Source organism: Salmo trutta, chromosome 15 (genome assembly GCF_901001165.1).
Source record: "Salmo trutta chromosome 15, fSalTru1.1, whole genome shotgun sequence".
NCBI lineage: Eukaryota > Metazoa > Chordata > Actinopteri > Salmoniformes > Salmonidae > Salmo > Salmo trutta.
In genome coordinates this window covers 4,010,488-4,029,884 of record NC_042971.1, presented here as the reverse complement: position 1 = coordinate 4,029,884, position 19,397 = coordinate 4,010,488, and the positions used below count along the sequence as shown (strand labels likewise).

General features: G+C 40.8%; 1 protein-coding gene across 1 annotated transcript in view; it reads right to left on the bottom strand.

Annotated features, from left to right (window-relative positions):
* Positions 1-10,208, bottom strand: part of LOC115149688 (zinc finger protein 180-like) — a gene marked incomplete at both ends in the record, with an annotated part of 31,616 nt that extends 21,408 nt beyond the window's left edge. Inside the window, one exon of the mRNA XM_029692610.1 lies at positions 9,663-10,208. Coding sequence (XP_029548470.1) covers positions 9,663-10,208 — 546 coding nt within the window. The remainder of the gene's footprint in view (positions 1-9,662) is intronic.
* Positions 10,209-19,397: the final 9,189 nt, after the last annotated feature.

The following is a 19,397-nucleotide window of genomic DNA, read 5'->3' as shown; positions in this document are numbered from 1 at the left end:
CTAGATGTCAACAGTCTTTACAAAGTGGTTTGAGTCTTCTATGGTAGAAACTGACCCAAAGAGAGGCTTGGGAAGTTGGTCCATTACTACTGTGACGCGGGCGCCCATGGGAACCCTTTTGTTCCGAAACGTTTAGTAAGACAATGCAATCGTCCGCCTTGAATATTATTGAAGCTCTGGTTGAAAAAGGCCCTAAAGATTTATGTTATACAACGTTTGACATGTTTGAACGAACGTAAATATATATTTTTTGCACATTCATGACGACAAGTCCCGCGCGCTTCAGTACATTATGAGTAGCCTTCGGAACGCGCTAAGAAGAAGGAACTATTGGGATATAAATTATTAACTTTTTCGAACAAAACTACATTTGTTGTGGACCTGGGATGACTGGAAGTGCCTTCTGATGAAGATAATCAAAGGTAAGGGAATATTTACAATAGTATATTTGATTTTAGATGTCTCCAAGATGGCGCTAACATGTATTGCCTAGCCTATTTTTCTGAGCATACCACGTCATTTATTGCAAAGTGTGATTTCCCAGTAAAATTATTTTTAAATCTGGCAATGCGGTTGCATTCACGAGATGTTAATCTATAATTCTTTGAATGACAATATTATATTTCACCAATGTTTTCGAATAGTAATTTAGTAAATTGTAGCTCTCATTCACCGGAAGCATTTGAGGGAAAATATTTTCTGAACGTCACGCGCCGATGTAAAATGCTGTTTTTATATATAAATATGAACTTTATCGAACAAAAAATGCATGTATTGTGTAACATGATGTTCTAGGAGTGTCATCTGATGAAGATTGTCAAAGGTTAGTGCTGCATTTAGCTGTGTTTTGGGTATTTGTGATGCATGCTAGTTGCTTTGAAAATGGCAGTGTGATTTTTTTTGGCAGGGTACTCTCCTAACATAATCTAATGTTTTGCTTTTGCTGTAAAGCCTTTCTGAAATGTGGTTCGATTCAGGAGAGGTGTATCTATAAAATGGTGTAAAATAGTCATATGTTTGAGAAATTGAAGTTATAGCATATATTTGTATTTCGCGCAATGCGATTCCACTGGCTGTTGACTAGGGTGGGACGCAAGCGTCCCACGTTCCCAGACAGGTTAAAGAAATGAACCACCACATTTGGCGATGGGGATGTGAATCTTCACTTGGTGACTGACGACCTGGGTAAATTACCTGGCTCCTGATGACCTGGGTAAATGGTGCACGAGGGATCCCTCAAACTTGGGATCTCAGGGAGACAGCACGTCGGAAACGGAGCAAATGGACCCACCTTTGATCTGAGAGGCAGCGAGCTGAGTGGATACCACATCTCAAACCTAGTTTAAAAAAAAGAAAGAGGTGAGCGAAACACGCAAAGTGGAGTTTTTAGAAAAGCCTCGTAGGCTCTGAGTGTGTATTCCTGTGTGGAGGTGTAAACAGGGCCCAGTCAGTAGAATCTGGGTGTCTATTCCTGTGTGGAGGTGTAAACAGGGCCCAGACAGGAGGCTCTGAGGCTGAGTCAGCTATCTTTGTGAACTGGATGAAAACTAGAATCTGTGTTTACTAGTTAAGACCATTTATGATATAGTATAAGATAATTACAGGTGCACCGTACTGTTTTAAACCTGTAATTATTTTAAACCTGTACCCCATTTTAGAAGTATTGAAAGATGTACATGTATGAGTTGCATTATCCTAGGAACTAACTATGAGATAGAAATGTGAAAATATTCCTGCAGGTTAAAATATTGTTGAAAAACAACTAATTGATTAGGTATGTTTGGGAATAGCATTGTGTGACTGTGATATGAGAGTTGTGTGACTGTGATATGAGAGTTGTGTGACTGTTGTGGTGGCTAATTTCCGCATTACCAAATGAGGAGTTACAAACACACCAGTCCGAGTTAAACTACATCTTTAATACTTAAGATACTTTTGCAAAAGTTCTTGACCTTCAATAATATACTCTCTCGAATGAACCAGGAAGGTGATTACAGAATGGCTACAGGGATCTTTTATAGCAACGATACACCACCTTCAACGTACATTGACAAACCACAGATACTTAGTAACAGTTCACAAAGGTTAAGTTTTGTATGACAGATATCAATAAAACACATCAGACAGTAACTGCTATGTCAACAGGGTTCATTATATAGACCAGTATCTGGTCCCCGTAGAACTGTCCCTCCCTGTTATGGTATTGAACAAAAACACCATTTCATCCAATGGCATATATCAATTGTCAACTCTAGATACTCCCATCTCAAGCAAACCCCCTCTTGACCCCACTCCTGGACAGGCTCACTGGGGAGTGAGCCTCTAGGCCATATATTATCACAGGATAAGTGCGAGATCTAAGAGAGGACATACAAGGGTCCATTTACTGCCATAATCCTCCCCACAATAAAGAAAAGGAGGGAGTGACTTGCTCACAGACATTGTGGAGACAAGTAATTGGTTCCCCATTAATCACGCATCCCTTCACATGGTTTAAGAAATAGGTAAAGACACATTCCCATGACGACAAGTCTGACCTCTCCCCTCTCTGGGCCCCAAGTGTCTGAGCCCCAGCTAAGGTAGACGTGCAACTGAAAAGACACCAGAGTCCAATGGACACTTTCTAATGACAAGTACCTCAAATAAGCATATTATATTAATAAAACATCTTAATTATCTATGTTACCCAACTAATTCTGATTCGTCCACGACACTGTGATATGAGAGTTGTGTGACTGTGATATGAGAGTTGTGCGACTGTGATATGAGAGTTGTGTGACTGTGGAAATGAGTCTTAATCTGTTGTCTGGATAGTAACATAGAAATATGCTTAATCAGATGATTGAAATGTGGATAATAAGAGGGATGATATTTTAGAAAGCAGCGGAAGATCTATAGTTCCTGGGAGGCTTGATTTTGCCGTGGTCTCTGGGAGGTTAGAGAACCGTTGAGGATCCCATGGTCATTGTCCGGGAAACAAAAGTTTATTTTTTGTTCTGCTGGGAGTATTTTTGGAGAGCTGCTTCGTAGCTGTGGAGAGTCCTTGAAAAAGCAAATGGAATGGTTGTCGTGACTACCTGAGAATTTCTTACGTTTTATATGGATTCTGTGAATATATGAAAATATGATGAATTGTATGTGTGTACAATCGATTACTAGAGATTTGATGAAGTAATACTGGGAATATAATTAGATACAATTTAAACAACCCATATGTAGACGAATGTAGGTTTTGAGTTGGTATCTTTAATGGATCATTTGATAAAGATGAGGTTTAAGCATTATTAAACAGTCTACAAAGTCTGGGCAGTTGGATGAAACTATAAAACGCTTATTGGACTTTCTCCATCCGGGTACTACATTTGAAATAAAACTGCCCTTAAGGTCGATTTATTGAATAAACTTTTTTCCATAAAGTTAGAAAAAGCCAAGGTAACTATGTAAATGTCTCTCGGACAAGGTGACTTTTATCAATATACACTCTAAAAAGTAAAGGTTCCTGGAGTATCCTGTAGGGGTTCTTCAAATTGAAACTGTGGGGGAACCCCTAAAGTTATTTGAAGAACATTTTGTGGGAACCTCTAAGTTCTTTGAAGAACCCTCCACCCTCCCTCCATTATAAAAACATATTTTAATCATGACAATATTGATTTAAATAATTCATTGTTTATTTAGTGGCACCACAAATGTGAATTAATATTTACAAAACAATTTACCAAACAAAACACATTACCAAATTGCAACATTTCTGCAGACATGTCAGACCATAATAAATAATACATTTACTTAGTATAATGCTTTTCATGACATTTATAAATAATGATGTACAATAAAAACAACATTAAAAATGAATCACAGGTCAACTAACAACATTGTAGACTTGATGCTAAATACAGATGTTTCAGCTTTAGTGTGTATATTGTATCCACTTAGTTATGTTAGGAAGTTCTCCATCTTTATGACCGGCCCTGGTAACTTCACCCCAACTTCTCTGATCCCCAGAACACAGTCACTTAACAACATAAGTGTTCTTCTGACATTTTTGGGAAATTGAAGGGAAAATAAAAATACAGCCTTAGCAGAGCCCCAAGTCCCATGGGGACGTCCTCTAGGGCCTGGATGTTCTCCCCATCAAAGGCCAGCGGGATTTCACTCTCATGGTGAAATGGATTTCCACCGATGTGCAGTAAAGGAGTGAAGAGCGGTGAAATCTGTGTCAACAAAAGTAAGAAAATATTAATATACATTTAACAAAGAACAGAACAAATGTTCAGCTGTAGTTGTATATAAGCATGAACACCTATGTTATTGAAGAAACAGATGATTGGTGCATAGACATACCTTGTCACGGACATAAAGGCCACTCAGGTCCTCATTGAAGAGGTTGGGCAAGAGCAGAATCACTGCTGTGGTCTCCAGTCCTAGTAAAGTAAAGCAATGATCTTACTACACTTGCTAATTTTATTACAAAATACATTAGAGAAAGGGAAGGAATAAGAGCTGTTGTTGGCTTTATACAATATATGGGAAAGAATATAGTTGAGGAAATAATCCAAACCTAGTTGTGCCTAGTTAGGACATAACGTTAGCTAGCTAGCTAACGGTACTGTACTGTAGCTCATACAACGCCGACGGTCAAACCCGGCTTTCTAATATTTACGTTCATTAACTATAGTAACGTTATGGAAGATATTCACAGAAAACCATCATTGTCTTCGTTATTCATTATTAGTATGTTATATTATTATAATAAATGATTTCGAGACATATTCAGAGCCAAACATCAACACAACTTAACCTTTTTAACTGTTGTCGCATCCAAACTTGTCACCATCGTTTTCAGTTGTAATTGCGAAGTTCCCGGAAGAAGTCCAGCAACAACGGAGGTTCCTCGATGAACCCACCTTCTAACAAGTTCTTTGAAGAACCTTTTGGGGCTGTTTTTCATTGACCAAGAACCCTACGGTTCTTAGGGGATCTGAGAACAACTCCAGTTGAACCCTTCATTTTTAGAGTGTAGTCGGCTCTATTTACTCTCAGATTCAAACATGATGATTAGTATCAACGATCAAGTCAGCTGCTGCTGCTCCAATACAGTATAAGGTGAGACGTTGAACTGATATTGAACTGGGCAGTCAGCTGCTGCTGCTCCAATACAGTATGAGGTGAGACGGTGAACTGATGTTGAACTGGGCAGTCAGCTGCTGCTGCTCCAATACAGTATGAGGTGAGACGGTGAACTGATGTTGAACTGGGCAGTCACCTGCTGCTGCTCCAATACAGTATGAGGTGAGACGGTGAACTGATGTTGAACCGGGCAGTCAGCTGCTGCTGCTCCAATACAGTATGAGGTGAGACGGTGAACTGATGTTGAACTGGTCAGTCAGCTGCTGCTGCTCCAATACAGTATGAGGTGAGACGGTGAACTGATGTTGAATCATAATGATTAAGTTAATTAAAATGAATTAGTGAAACTGTTAAAAAATAGTATATGTCATATTAAATATATTAGGCTATTGTTATCATATAGAAACATAACGGAATATTGTACATCATATTAAATATATTACTCTATTGTTATCATATAGAAACATCATGGAATATTGTACATCATATTAAATATATTACTGTATTGTTATAAGATAGAAACATCATGGAATATTGTACATATTAGCATCAACATACATTATTGTTTCATTCAATTTCACATAATAAGGATATTTAATATTTTCAAGTTCAGAAGTCAGAACTCATCACCTGCTATGTAAAAGAGACAGAAGAATGCACAATGGTCAATGCTATCTGGGATCCTTGGGACATCTCTACCCTAAACCCTAACCTTAACCCCTACCTTAACCATTTTAAATGTCAACTTCAATGGGCTAGGGACGTCCCAAGGATGTATCTCTACCTGAAAATACATGATCTAAGTGATTGATAGTTGGTATTCAGCAGTCATAAAGCCTTATTTACTTTAATGAACTACTAAAATAGTGATTTTGTCAGACAGCATAGACAGCAGGACTACACTTTGACTGACTGATCCATTCATCCTTCCATCCCTCCTCAGCCTTCCTCTCCTCTGAAGACCCAGTGAGGGTGGAGCTCAGTCAGAGAGCTGTTGAGGGACTGGTTAGGAAGAACACTTCTACAGCCAGAGAGGTGAGAGGTCACACATGGTTTAGATGGTAAATATTTATGTCCCCTTAGTGGTTCATCACGTCAGCAAAAGGGAATATGTTCCATCATCCATGTTTATTTACATTAGTGCAAATTGTCCACTGATATTGGTGTAATTTCTCACCCCTTTTGGCTGTATGAAAGTTAAATTCCTCTCAGGCACAAACATTTGTTCTTTGATATTATGAAGGTCATTTGTGTCAAATGTACCTTTCCCCACTCATTCACCCCATCTCTTAACATTGCTGATGCATATTTGGTGGCCTGGCTGCATCCAGACTATGTCAAAGGCCCATCCTGGTAGATCTGAACCTAATGCAGTTTGGAGTGATTGGATGACAGAAGTCACATTTAGATGCCAGGTGTAACTGAGGCCATAGATGCTCCATATCCATTACTTTGAGTGTTTTCTATAATATGACTAAATGTGTTTCTGTGTTGCAGGGACAGTCAATAAATGGAACGGCAAGGCCACAGAACATGACATAAGCAGAGCTGTGGGAGACCACCTCAAGCCCCTGGTAGAGCCGGGGGTGGTGTTTACCACTCCACCACGCCTTCAGCAGGCTGGAAAAGTGGGATTGATACTGTTTTTCATACTAAGATGGACCAAGAGTCTGTTGATTGGTGAGTCATTGGGTTAATTTGTTTTGCAATATGTTCAAAACAAATCAAGCTTTATTTATACAGCACATGTCAGACATACAATTTTAGGATGCAACACAATAGCTTCACAGGAAAAAACTAAGAAAATAAACCAAAATATTTTGTACACAAACATATGAGGATAAAAAACAGAAGAATAACAACTGAAAGACTAATGAGCATTCTAAGGAAATGCCATTGATTAAAATATTAATTGGATGCAATATCCAACCCAAAATACCAGCTTGTTTTACTACATTGTTTGTTGTTACGTTCCCCAGCAAGAAAAATCTCAAATGTTGCTCAAATAGAAGAGGCAACTAACAAAGAGTCACTGACAACAACCACAACTAAACAGGTTGGGTTTTAGGAGGGTTCTGATAGACACTATGGGGGTGTTTACTGAAAGTTCACTAGTAACAACAACTGGGACCTAAAAGACACCCACCATGAGACCCACTAAATCTGCCCAAGAAGAGGCAAAAAAAAAAAACCCCACACCAAACTTAAAGACAGGAAGTAAACCAAAATGGTGGAGCAACTAAAGGTGTTGACTCTCCACATGTATCAAGACAACTGGAGCACTGGGCCAGACACTCTTAAATAGAACCTGGACCAGCTCAGGTGAAACACCTTCCCACTAACGAGATGGACAAGCCAGCACAGGTGTAACACATACTGACTAACGAGGTGACACCAATCAGTGCGTCCTACGTGCTAACGAGCTAGACGTGCTAACGGGCTAGACGTGCTAACGAGCTAGACGTGCTAACGAGCTAGACGGGCTAACGAGCTAGACGGGCTAACGAGCTAGACGCGCTAACGAGCTAGACGTGCTAAAGTCCAACCTCAAAACATAAATGGAAAAACCAAAGCCTGTAACACCTTAAGACAACAAATATATGCTATATTTTTGTTGGAAAAGTTTGCTCACCACCAACAGAAAACAACTTCCATTTCACATTATAATCAACTACAATGATTCACCTTCACCAATATAAACATGGTGTCTACTGGCTGTCAACAATTAAAAACAAGAAAAAAACACGTATTTCTAAATAATAATATACAATAGGATTATTTGTTTCTCCTTTTTCTTTCTATAGAATCCTAAAACTCACTAGCTTCTAGAACTCTCATCTTCCTAAAACTCACTATATTCTAGAACTCTCGTCTTCCTAAAACTCACTAGCTTCTAGAACTAGCTCCTTAATATCCGTAGTAACTTTTCACCTCACTGTGGAGCTTCTCTCTATTTTCAGGGTTCACTAGATAGGCATGTTGTTGGATCGGGGCCCAGTCCCCAATGTCCTGCTCTAGTACATTTGGGTTGGCACATCAGAATGAATCCTGATATTCTAAAAGCAGGGCAGCAATGTCAATGTAATTGTACCAAAAATTGTCAGTTGGTTGCATAAATAATTATGATTACTAAATCTTACATGAATATTAAACATGAAATATAAAAACCAAATGTACACCCCTTTGTTAATATGTATTAGCAATAATTCACTTAATGGTGAGGCATAACATTTATCTTTTGTCAGGCTTAATGTTTGAGTCATGCTTCTTCAGTAGTGGAATAAAGACAATTAGCACATGAATGTTGTAAATAAATACTGGAGTGATGTAGGATTGTTCATATAATTGATTATTGTACTGTGACTATGTGTTTAGGCTGCAAGTAAGTTATAAACAAACTTATATTGTATGTCGGGCATAGTCTTATTTTCAACGACATTTTGCTAGGTGAGATATCCCCAATGTCACAGTTTAAACGGGTCCAAATCAAAAGTCTAAATGCAGAAACAGTTTAGCAATAAATCACTGATATCGATTAGGGGGGAAATCAGGTTGTACGTGATGTTGAAACTAACACAACTAAAAAAAACACATGGAAATGGGAGATATATTTTACCTCACTGGTTAGAGGACAACCTACAGAAGACAGTCAGCTACATTTTGGAGTGATGCATTTAAATGTAGGGGTCGCTAAACAAAGGAACACAACACTTATTTGTCATAACTCATCGATATCATGTTGAAATCAATTGTGTGAGAGAAGGGAGATGAGGTTGCACGTCCTGTTAAAACTAACAGCTCAAAAACCACACGGAATCTGGGAATAATGTGTACATCACTGGTTAGAGGACAATTTGTAGAAAACAGCTAGCTACATGTTGAAGTGTTGCATTTTGATTCAAGTGGGTCACCAACATGGTAAGTGTAACACAGCTCTTTTTGTGTTAGTCACTTTTTGTTAAATCTCATAAATAGTAACTCTTCCATTTCAGAGCCTGGATTTTCCCCCTGAGGCTAATATCCATATCATGCTGAAATCAATAGAACAGGGGACAAACGTTTAGGGTTCTACATTGTGACATCATTAAAATACTCCTACTACAATGTTAAACATTCTACATTGTGACATTAATTCATTGATATCATGAAACAACTCCTTTATGTATTTTCTGATGTTTGATCAGATGTCTTTTATCGGAGTATCTCTTGTTACATTGACCACAGCTATAAGGTTTTTCTCCCGTGTGTGTTCTTTGGTGTGATGTCAGCTGGCTAAAAGTAGTAAAACTCTTCCAACATTGATCACAGCTATAAGATTTCTCTCCTGTGTGTGTTCTCTGGTGTGATGTCAGATGGCCAGATTGACCAAAACTCTTCCCACATTGACCACAGCTATAAGGTTTCTCTCCTGTGTGTGTTCTCTGGTGTAGAGTCAGAGTGCTAGATGCAGCAAAACTCTTCCCACATTGATCACAGCTATAAGATTTCTCTCCTGTGTGTCTTCTCTGGTGTATCTTCAGTTCGCCAGATTGAACAAAACTCTTCCCACATTGAGTACAGCTATAGGGTTTCTCTCCTGTGTGTCTTCTTTGGTGTATCGTCAGATGGTTAGATTTAAAAAAAAACTTCCCACATCGAGTACAGCTATAGGGTTTCTCTCCTGTGTGTGTTCTCTGGTGAAGAGTCAGATTGCGCAAGCAAGTAAAACTCTTCCCACACTCATCACAGATATACGGTTTCTCTCCTGTGTGTATTCTCTGGTGTGATATCAGGCTGCTTCGATGAGTAAAACTCTTCCCACATTGATCACAGCTAAAAGGTTTCTCTCCTGTGTGTGTTCTCTGGTGGAATTTCAGGCTGGTTGAATGAGTAAAACTCTTCCCACATTGATCACAGCTATAAGTTTTCTCTCCTGTGTGTGTTCTTTGGTGTACAATAAGATGGCTAGATGTATCAAAACTCTTCCCACATTGAGTACAGCAATAAGGTTTCTCTACTGTGTGTGTTCTTTGGTGTACAATAAGATGGCTAGATGTATCAAAACTCTTCCCACATTGAGTACAGCAATAAGGTTTCTCTACTGTGTGTGTTCTCTGATGAATTTTAATGCCTGCTGATGAGGTGAATCTCTTCCCACAGTCAGAGCAGCAGTGAGTTCTCTTCCCTGTGGGTCTCTGCAGGTGTTTCTTGAGGAGTTCTGATCTGGAGAGACTCTTCTCTGACTTGTCAGCATCATGAGGTTGTTGAGGCTCCCCAGAGGATCCACGATAGTCACGTCTCTCTCCTGTGGGAACAACAAAGTCAGACAGATGGTTAAAGGCCCACAACAGCAGAAATCCACTGTAAAAGGTGATGCCAACAGCGTAGCCATGATGTTGAACAACAATTGACATCTGTAATGAATGTAATGATTACTTGACATTTGTCTTAAAATGAGCAACAATAGTCATATTTTGTCTTGTTTTCACATTAGTAGTAACATCTAAGATTGTGTGTTTGCTGGTCTATGTTTGCTGGTGAGAAAAGATTTTTGCTCAGGGGAGTAACCTCCATTACCAGGTTGCTTATGAGTTCATTTCACACTACTTTGGATTATAATTGTCAGGCTCGCTTGAATCTCCTGCTTAATATGTTTGTGTTATCATCGCAAATCAACCGCTTTGTACTTAAAAAACACTTCAACCAGTAAAATGCTCTTTGGCTTTTTCATCAGCCTGACAATGAGGGTTTGTACACTGTTTGCCAAATTGGCCCATAACTTCACCTAACAACAACATAGACCTACTGTTGGACCCATAACTTCACCTAACAACAACATAGACCTACTGTTGGACCCATAACTTCACCTAACAACAACATAGACCTACTGTAGGACCCATAACTACACCTAACAACAAATACAGGAAAATAGCTCTGTGTGTTGTACAATAGCCTATCCATCAAGGAACAGTTCTCTACACATTATGAGCTAAGTATCTCTGTGTGCAAACAGACTAATGAGACCCTACTGGAAATCAAGTAGACAATAACACATTATAAACATCAATTTGTTAGGGATGTTGGATCCAACGTGGAGCACGGCATAACTGTCTTTACCAGAGTAATGAATGAAGAAGCACTTTGGTTGTTGTTGCATGTTGTGATGTTTGTCATGTGACTGGCATTCAGAAAAGTATTTCCTGGATCTTCTGATAGTTGATCATGTGACTGTAACTAAACATCTACAGTATTAAGAATTATGTGTAATTATTGAAGAACTGCATTAATGACAGTATCCATTTGAGTGTTGTCAATAAAGCTAAGATTAAAAAAAAAATGTATTTCACCTTTATTTAACCAGGTAAGCTAGTTGAGAACAAGTTCTCATTTACAACTGCGAGCTGGCCAAGATAAAGCAAAGCAGTGCGACAAAAACAACAGTTACACGTTGGATAAACAAACGAACAGTCAATAACACAATAGAAAAATCTATATACAGTGTGTGCAAATGGAGTACGGAGGCAAGGCAATAAATAGACCATAGTAGTGAAGTAATTACAATTTAACACTGGAGTGTTCCTGTTTCCTGCTTCCGGTCACAACTTGCAGACTTGTTTACGCTGTTGTGCGTTTTTACTTTGCTACCTGACGGTTTTTACTTTTTCATTACCGTATATTTTTACTTTTTCCCTCACTCAACTTTTTTTTTCATTCAACTTTCCTACCCCGGAGGTTTTATCTGGACATGGTTCGTCAGGACTTCAAACAGCCGAAGCTAAGTAACATTAACATGATGCCTTCTAATTGCAGTCGTTGTACTCATAATATACAGGAGAACGATCGCCTTACGGCAAGGATAGCTGTGCTGCAAGCCCAGCTTCAGACGCAATCGTTAGGCAAGGGTCATTTCAGTGTAGGAAAGGATGAAACAGCGTCTGTGCCACCAGCAAGTACAGATAGTAACGTTAGTATAAACCCCCTCGCACGGTCCCCGCAGCCGGACATCTTTCTCATGGCTTCTGGAGGGAAACGCTGTAGGAATGCTCAACCGGTGTCGCTTATTCAGCCGACAGAAACTTTCAACCGGTTCTCCCCGTTAAGCGAGTCGGAGTCGGAGGCCGAGACTTCTCTGGTCTCTGCTCCTCCCGCTGTGGGGTCTGAGACGCCGACGGCTCCCACCATTAGCTCTGACAAATTGAAAACCCTAGTCATTGGCGACTCCATTACCCGCAGTATTAGACTTAAAACTAATCATCCAGCGATCATACACTGTTTACCAGGGGGCAGGGCTACCGACGTTAAGGCTAATCTAAAGACGGTGCTGGCTAAAGCTAAAACTGGCGAGTGTAGAGAGTATAGAGATATTGTTATCCACGTCGGCACCAACGATGTTAGGATGAAACAGTCAGAGGTCACCAAGCGCAATATAGCTTCAGCGTGTAAATCAGCTAGAAAGATGTGTCGGCATCGAGTAATTGTCTCTGGCCCCCTCCCAGTTAGGGGGAGTGATGAGCTCTACAGCAGAGTCTCACAACTCAATCGCTGGATGAAAACTGTTTTCTGCCCCTCCCAAAAGATAGAATTTGTAGATAACTGGCCCTCTTTCTGGGATTCACCCACAAACAGGACCAAGCCTGGCCTGCTGAGGAGTGACGGACTCCATCCTAGCTGGAGGGGTGCTCTCATCTTATCTACGAACATAGACAGGGCTCTAACTCCTCTAGCTCCACAATGAAATAGGGTGCAGGCCAGGCAACAGGCTGTTAGCCAGCCTGCCAGCTTAGTGGAGTCTGCCACTAGCACAGTTAGCGTAGTCAGCTCAGCTTTCCCCATTGAGACCGTGTCTGTGCCTCGATCTTGGTTGGGCAAAATTAAAAATGGCGGTGTTCGCTTCAGTAATCTTACTAGTATAAAGACCTCCTCCATTCCTGCCATTATTGAAAGAGATTGTGATACTTCACATCTCAAAATTGGGTTACTTAATGTTAGATCCCTCACTTCCAAGGCAGTTATAGTCAATGAACTAATCACTGATCATAATCTTGATGTGATTGGCCTGACTGAAACATGGCTTAAGCCTGATGAATTTACTGTGTTAAATGAGGCCTCACCCCCTGGTTACACTAGTGACCAAACCCCCCGTGCATCCGGCAAAGGCGGAGGTGTTGCTAACATTTACGATAGCAAATTTCAATTTACAAAAAAAAAAACAATGACGTTTTCGTCTTTTGAGCTTCTAGTCATGAAATCTATGCAGCCTACTCAATCACTTTTTATAGCTACTGTTTACAGGCCTCCTGGGCCATATGCAGTGTTCCTTACTGAGTTCCCTGAATTCCTATCGGATCTTGTAGTCATAGCAGATAATATTCTAATTTTTGGTGACTTTAACATTCACATGGAAAAGTCCACAGACCCACTCCAAAAGGCTTTCGGAGCCATCATCGACTCAGTGGGTTTTGTCCAACATGTTTCTGGACCTACTCACTGCCACAGTCATACTCTGGACCTAGTTTTGTCCCATGGAATAAATGTTGTGGATCTTAATGTTTTTCCTCATAATCCTGGATTATCGGACCACCATTTTATTGCGTTTACAATTGCAACAAATAATCTGCTCAGACCCCAACCAAGGAAGATTAAAAGTCGTGCTATAAATTCTCAGACAACCCAAAGATTCCTTGATGCCCTTCCAGACTCCCTCTGCCTACCCAAGGACGTCAGAGGACAAGAATCAGTTAACCACCTAACCGAGGAACTCAATTCAACCTTGCGCAATACCCTAGATGCAGTTGCACCCCTAAAAATTAAAAACATCTGTCATAAGAAACTAGCTCCCTGGTATACAGAAAATACACGAGCTCTGAAGCAAGCTTCCAGAAAATTGGAACGGAAATGGCGCCACACTAAACTGGAAGTCTTCCGACTAGCTTGGAAAGACAGTACCGTGCAGTATCGAAGAGCCCTCACTGCTGCACGATCATCCTATTTTTCCAACTTAATTGAGGAAAATAAGAACAATCCGAAATTTCTTTTTGACACTGTCGCAAAGCTAACTAAAAAGCAGCATTCGCAAATGGAGGATGGCTTTCACTTCAGCAGTAATAAATTTATGAACTTTTTTGAGGAAAAGATCATGATCATTAGAAAGCAAATTACGGACTCCTCTTTAAATCTGGGTATTCCTCCAGGGCTTCATTGTCCAGAGTCTGCACAACTCTGCCAGGACCTTGGCTCAAGGGAGATACTAAAGTGTTTTAGTACTATATCTCTTGACACAATGATGAAAATAATCATGGCCTCCAAACCCTCAAGCTGCATACTGGACCCTATTCCAACTAAACTACTGAAAGAGCTGCTTCCTGTGCTTGGCCCTCCTATGTTGAACATAATAAACGGCTCTCTATCCACCGGATGTGTACCAAGCTCACTAAAAGTGGCAGTAATAAAGCCTCTCTTGAAAAAGCCGAATCTTGACCCAGAAATTATAAAAAACTATCGGCCTATATCGAATCTTCCATTCCTCTCAAAAATTTTAGAAAAAGTTGTTGCGCAGCAACTCACTGCCTTCCTGAAGACAAACAATGTATACGAAACGCTTCAGTCTGGTTTTAGACCCCATCATAGCACTGAGACTGCACTTGTGAAGGTGGTAAATGACCTTTTAATGACGTCAGACCGAGGCTCTGCATCTGTCCTCGTGCTCCTAGATCTTAGTGCCGCTTTTGATACCATCGATCACCACATTCTTTTGGAGAGATTGGAAACCCAAATTGGTCTACATGGACAAGTTCTGGCCTGGTTTAGATCTTATCTGTCGGAAAGATATCAGTTTGTCTCTGTGAATGGTTCGTCCTCTGACAAATCAATTGTAAATTTCGGTGTTCCTCAAGGTTCCGTTCTAGGACCACTATTGTTTTCACTATATATTTTACCTCTTGGGGATGTCATTCGAAAACATAATGTTAAATTTCACTGCTATGCGGACGACACACAGCTGTACATTTCAATGAAACATGGTGAAGCCCCAAAATTGCTCTCGCTAGAAGCCTGTGTTTCAGACATAAGGAAGTGGATGGCTGCAAATTTTCTACTTTTAAACTCGGACAAAACAGAGATGCTTGTCCTAGGTCCCAAGAAACAAAGAGATCTTCTGTTGAATCTGACAATTAATCTGGATGGTTGTACAGTCGTCTCAAATAAAACTGTGAAGGACCTCGGCGTTACTCTGGACCCTGATCTCTCTTTTGAAGAACATATCAAGACTGCTTCAAGGACAGCTTTTTTCCATCTACGTAACATTGCAAAAATCAGAAACTTTCTGTCCAAAAATGACGCAGAAAAATTAATCCATGCTTTTGTTACTTCTAGGCTCGACTACTGCAATGCTCTACTTTCCGGCTACCCGGATAAAGCACTAAACAAACTTCAGTTAGTGCTAAATACGGCTGCTAGAATCCTGACTAGAACCAAAAAATTTGATCATATTACTCCAGTGCTAGCTTCCCTACACTGGCTTCCTGTTAAGGCAAGGGCTGATTTCAAGGTTTTACTGCTAACCTACAAAGCATTACATGGGCTTGCTCCTACCTATCTTTCCGATTTGGTCCTGCCGTACATACCTACACGTACGCTACGGTCACAAGACGCAGGCCTCCTAATTGTCCCTAGAATTTCTAAGCAAACGGCTGGAGGTAGGGCTTTCTCCTATAGAGCTCCATTTTTATGGAATGGTCTGCCTACCCATGTGAGAGACGCAGACTCAGTCTCAACCTTTAAGTCTTTACTGAAGACTTATCTCTTCAGTAGGTCCTATGATTAAGTATAGTCTGGCCCAGGAGTGTGAAGGTGAACGGAAAGGCTGGAGCAACGAACCGCCCTTGCTGTCTCTGCCTTGTCGGTTCCCCTCTTCCCACTGGGATTCTCTGCCTCTAACCCTTTTACAGGGGCTGAGTCACTGACTTACTGGTGTTCTTCCATGCCGTCCATGGGAGGGGTGCGTCACTTGAGTAGGTTGAGCCACTGACGTGGTCTTCCTGTCTGGGTTGGCGCCCCCCCCTTGGGTTGTGCCGTGGCGGACATCTTTGTGGGCTATACTCGGCCTTGTCTTCGGACGGTAAGTTGGTGGTTGTAGATATCCCTCTAGTGGTGTGGGGGGCTGTGCTTTGGCAAAGTGGGTGGGGTTATATCCTGCCTGTTTGGCCCTGTCCGGGGGTATCATCGGATGGGGCCACAGTGTCTTCTGATCCCTCCTGTCTCAGCCTCCAGTATTTATGCTGCAGTAGTTTATGTGTCGGGGGGCTAGGGTCAGTCTGTTACATCTGGAGTATTCTCTTGTCTTATCCGGTGTCCTGTGTGAATGTAAATATGCTCTCTCTAATTCTCTCTTTCTTTCTTTCTTTCTTTCTCTCGGAGGACCTGAGCCCTAGGACTACCTGGCATGATGACTCCTTGCTGTCCCCAGTCCACCTGGCCATGCTGCTGCTCCAGTTTCAACTGTTCTGCCTGCGGCTACGGAACCCTGACCTGTTCACCGGACGTGCTTGTTGCACCCTCGACAATTACTATGATTATTATTATTTGACCATGCTGGTCATTTACGAACATTTTAACATCTTGACTATGTTCTGTTATAATATCCACCCGGCACAGCCAGAAGAGGACTGGCCACCCCTCATAGCCTGGTTCCTCTCTAGGTTTCTTCCTAGGTTTTTGGCCTTTCTCAGGAGTTTTTCCTAGGGAGTTTTTCCCAGCCACCGTGCTTCTTTCACATGCATTGCTTGCTGTTTGGGGTTTTAGGCTGGGTTTCTGTACAGCACTTTGAGATTTCAGCTGATGTACGAAGGGCTATATAAATAAATTTGATTTTGATTTGATTTGAGTGATAGATGTTCAAGTAGAAATACTGGTGTGCAAAAGAGCAAAAAAACGTAAATAAAAACATGGGGATTGTTTTCACCTCCGGATGAAAAGCGTGCCAAAGTAAACTTGGTAGATTTGGATAGAAAACACTCTACAGTTTCCAAAACTGTTAAAATAATGTCTGTGAGTATAACATAACTGATATGACAGGTGAAAACCTGAGAAAAATACATCCAGGAAGTGGGATTTTGTTGTTGTGGTAGTGTTCCATTGACTGCCTATACAGATTCCATTGACTTAGGTCTCAAATTGCACTTCCTATGGCTTCCACTAGATGTCAACAGTCTTTAGAAATGGTTTCAGGCTTGTATTCTGAAAAATGAGAGTGTAAGACCACTCTGAATGAGTAGACCATTCAGTGTCCCATAGATTTTTCATGCGCGAGACCGAGAGCGCACCTTTCTTGTTTACCTTTTATATTGACGACGTTATTGTCCGGTTGAAATGTTCTATATTATTTAGGCTAAAAACAACCTGAAGATTGATTATAAACATCGTTTGACATGTTTCTACGAACTTTACTGATACTTTCGGATTTTTCGTCTGGCTGTTGTGATTGCCTTTGAGCCTGTGGATTACTGAACAAAACGCATGAACAAAACGGAGGTTTTTGGATATAAAGAGAGACTTTATCGAACAAAACAAACATTTATTGAGTAAATGGGAGTCTTGTGAGTTGCAACGATATGAAGATCATCAAAAGTAAGTGATTCATTTTATTCGTATTTCTGAGTTGTGTAACTCCTCTACTTGGCTGGTAACTGTTTGTAATGATTTGTCTGCTGGGCGCTGTTCTCAGATAATCGCATGGGATGCTTTCGCCGTAAAGCCTTTTTGAAATCTGACACCGTGGTTTGATTAACAAGAAGTTAATCTTTAAACCGATGTATAACACTTGTATGTTTTATGAATTCTTATAATGAGTATTTCTGTTTTTGAATTTGGTGCTCTGCAATTTCACTGGATGTTTGCCATGTGGGATGGTAGCGTCCCACACCCCCTAGAGAGGTTAAGCATATCCCAGTTTAGGTCACCTAACAGAACAAACTCTAAAGATAGATGAGGGCCAATCAATTCACATATGGTGTCCAGGGCACAGCTGGGAGCTGAGGGGGGTCTGTAACAGGCGGCAACAGTGAGAGACTTATTTCTGGAGAGATTCATTTTTTAAATTAAAAGCTCGAACTGTTTGGGCTTAGACCTGGAAAGTATGATAGAACATTGCAGGCCATCTCTGCAGTAGATTGCAACTCCTCTCATTTTGATGGAAAATGTTGTAGTTGGGGATGGAAATTTCAGAATTTTTGGTGACCTTCCAAAGCCAGGATTCAGACACGGCAAGGACATCAAGATTGGCGGAGTGTGCTAAAGCAGTGAGTAAAACAAACTTAGGGAGGAGGCTGCTGATGTTAACATGCATGAAACCAAGGCTTTTACGGTTACAGAAGTCAACAAATGAGAGCGCCTGGGGACACACAGGGCCTGGGATAACGTCTACATCACCCGAGGAGTAGGATGAGGGTACGGCAAAAGGCTTTCAGAACTGGTCGGCTCTTTCCAGTCAGGTTATGTTGACGACTGGCTCCCTCCAGTCAGGTTATGTTGACGACTGGCTCCCTCGTAATTTGTGTGTCTTATTTATTTAATCAAACAACGTGCTTAAAGCATCAGACAAGTTCAGTACATACAGATTTTATAAAAACACATGGGGTGATTGGTAGAAAGAACAGATGACTCTTGGTTGACCAAGATGTATTTTAGTTGGGGACAGCACTAGAACATGATGTTGGGGCTCCAGAGTGGACAGCACTAGAACATGATGTTGGGGCTCCAGAGTGGACAGCACTAGAACATGATGTTGGGGCTCCAGAGTGGACAGCACTAGAACATGATGTTGGGGCTCCAGAGTGGCACAGCGGACACTGCATCTCAGTGCTTGAGGCGTCACTACAGACACCCTGGTTCAAATCTAGGCTGTATCACAACCGGCCGTGATTGGGAGTCCCATAGGGCGGCGCACAATTGGCCCAGCGTTGTCCGGGGTAGGCAGTCATTGTAAATAAGAATTTGTTCTTAACTGACTTGCCTAGTTAAATAAAGGTTACATTTAAATACATTTAAAAAATAGAGTTTCCTGACAATCCATTTTTTACAAATCCGGCAAGGCACCAATTTTGAGAAGGGTTTAAAACAAAGGTTTCAAACCAATTCATGAATGTAATTGAATCTAGGTATGTCTTGCCTTTAATGTAATGGCATGAAAAACAATTGGCTGAATATTATACAATGACTTATCAACAGCTCTAATAATTTGCCTCCACAGGAAATCTACACTGGCAATTCTAGAATATACTATATAGCCCAGAAAC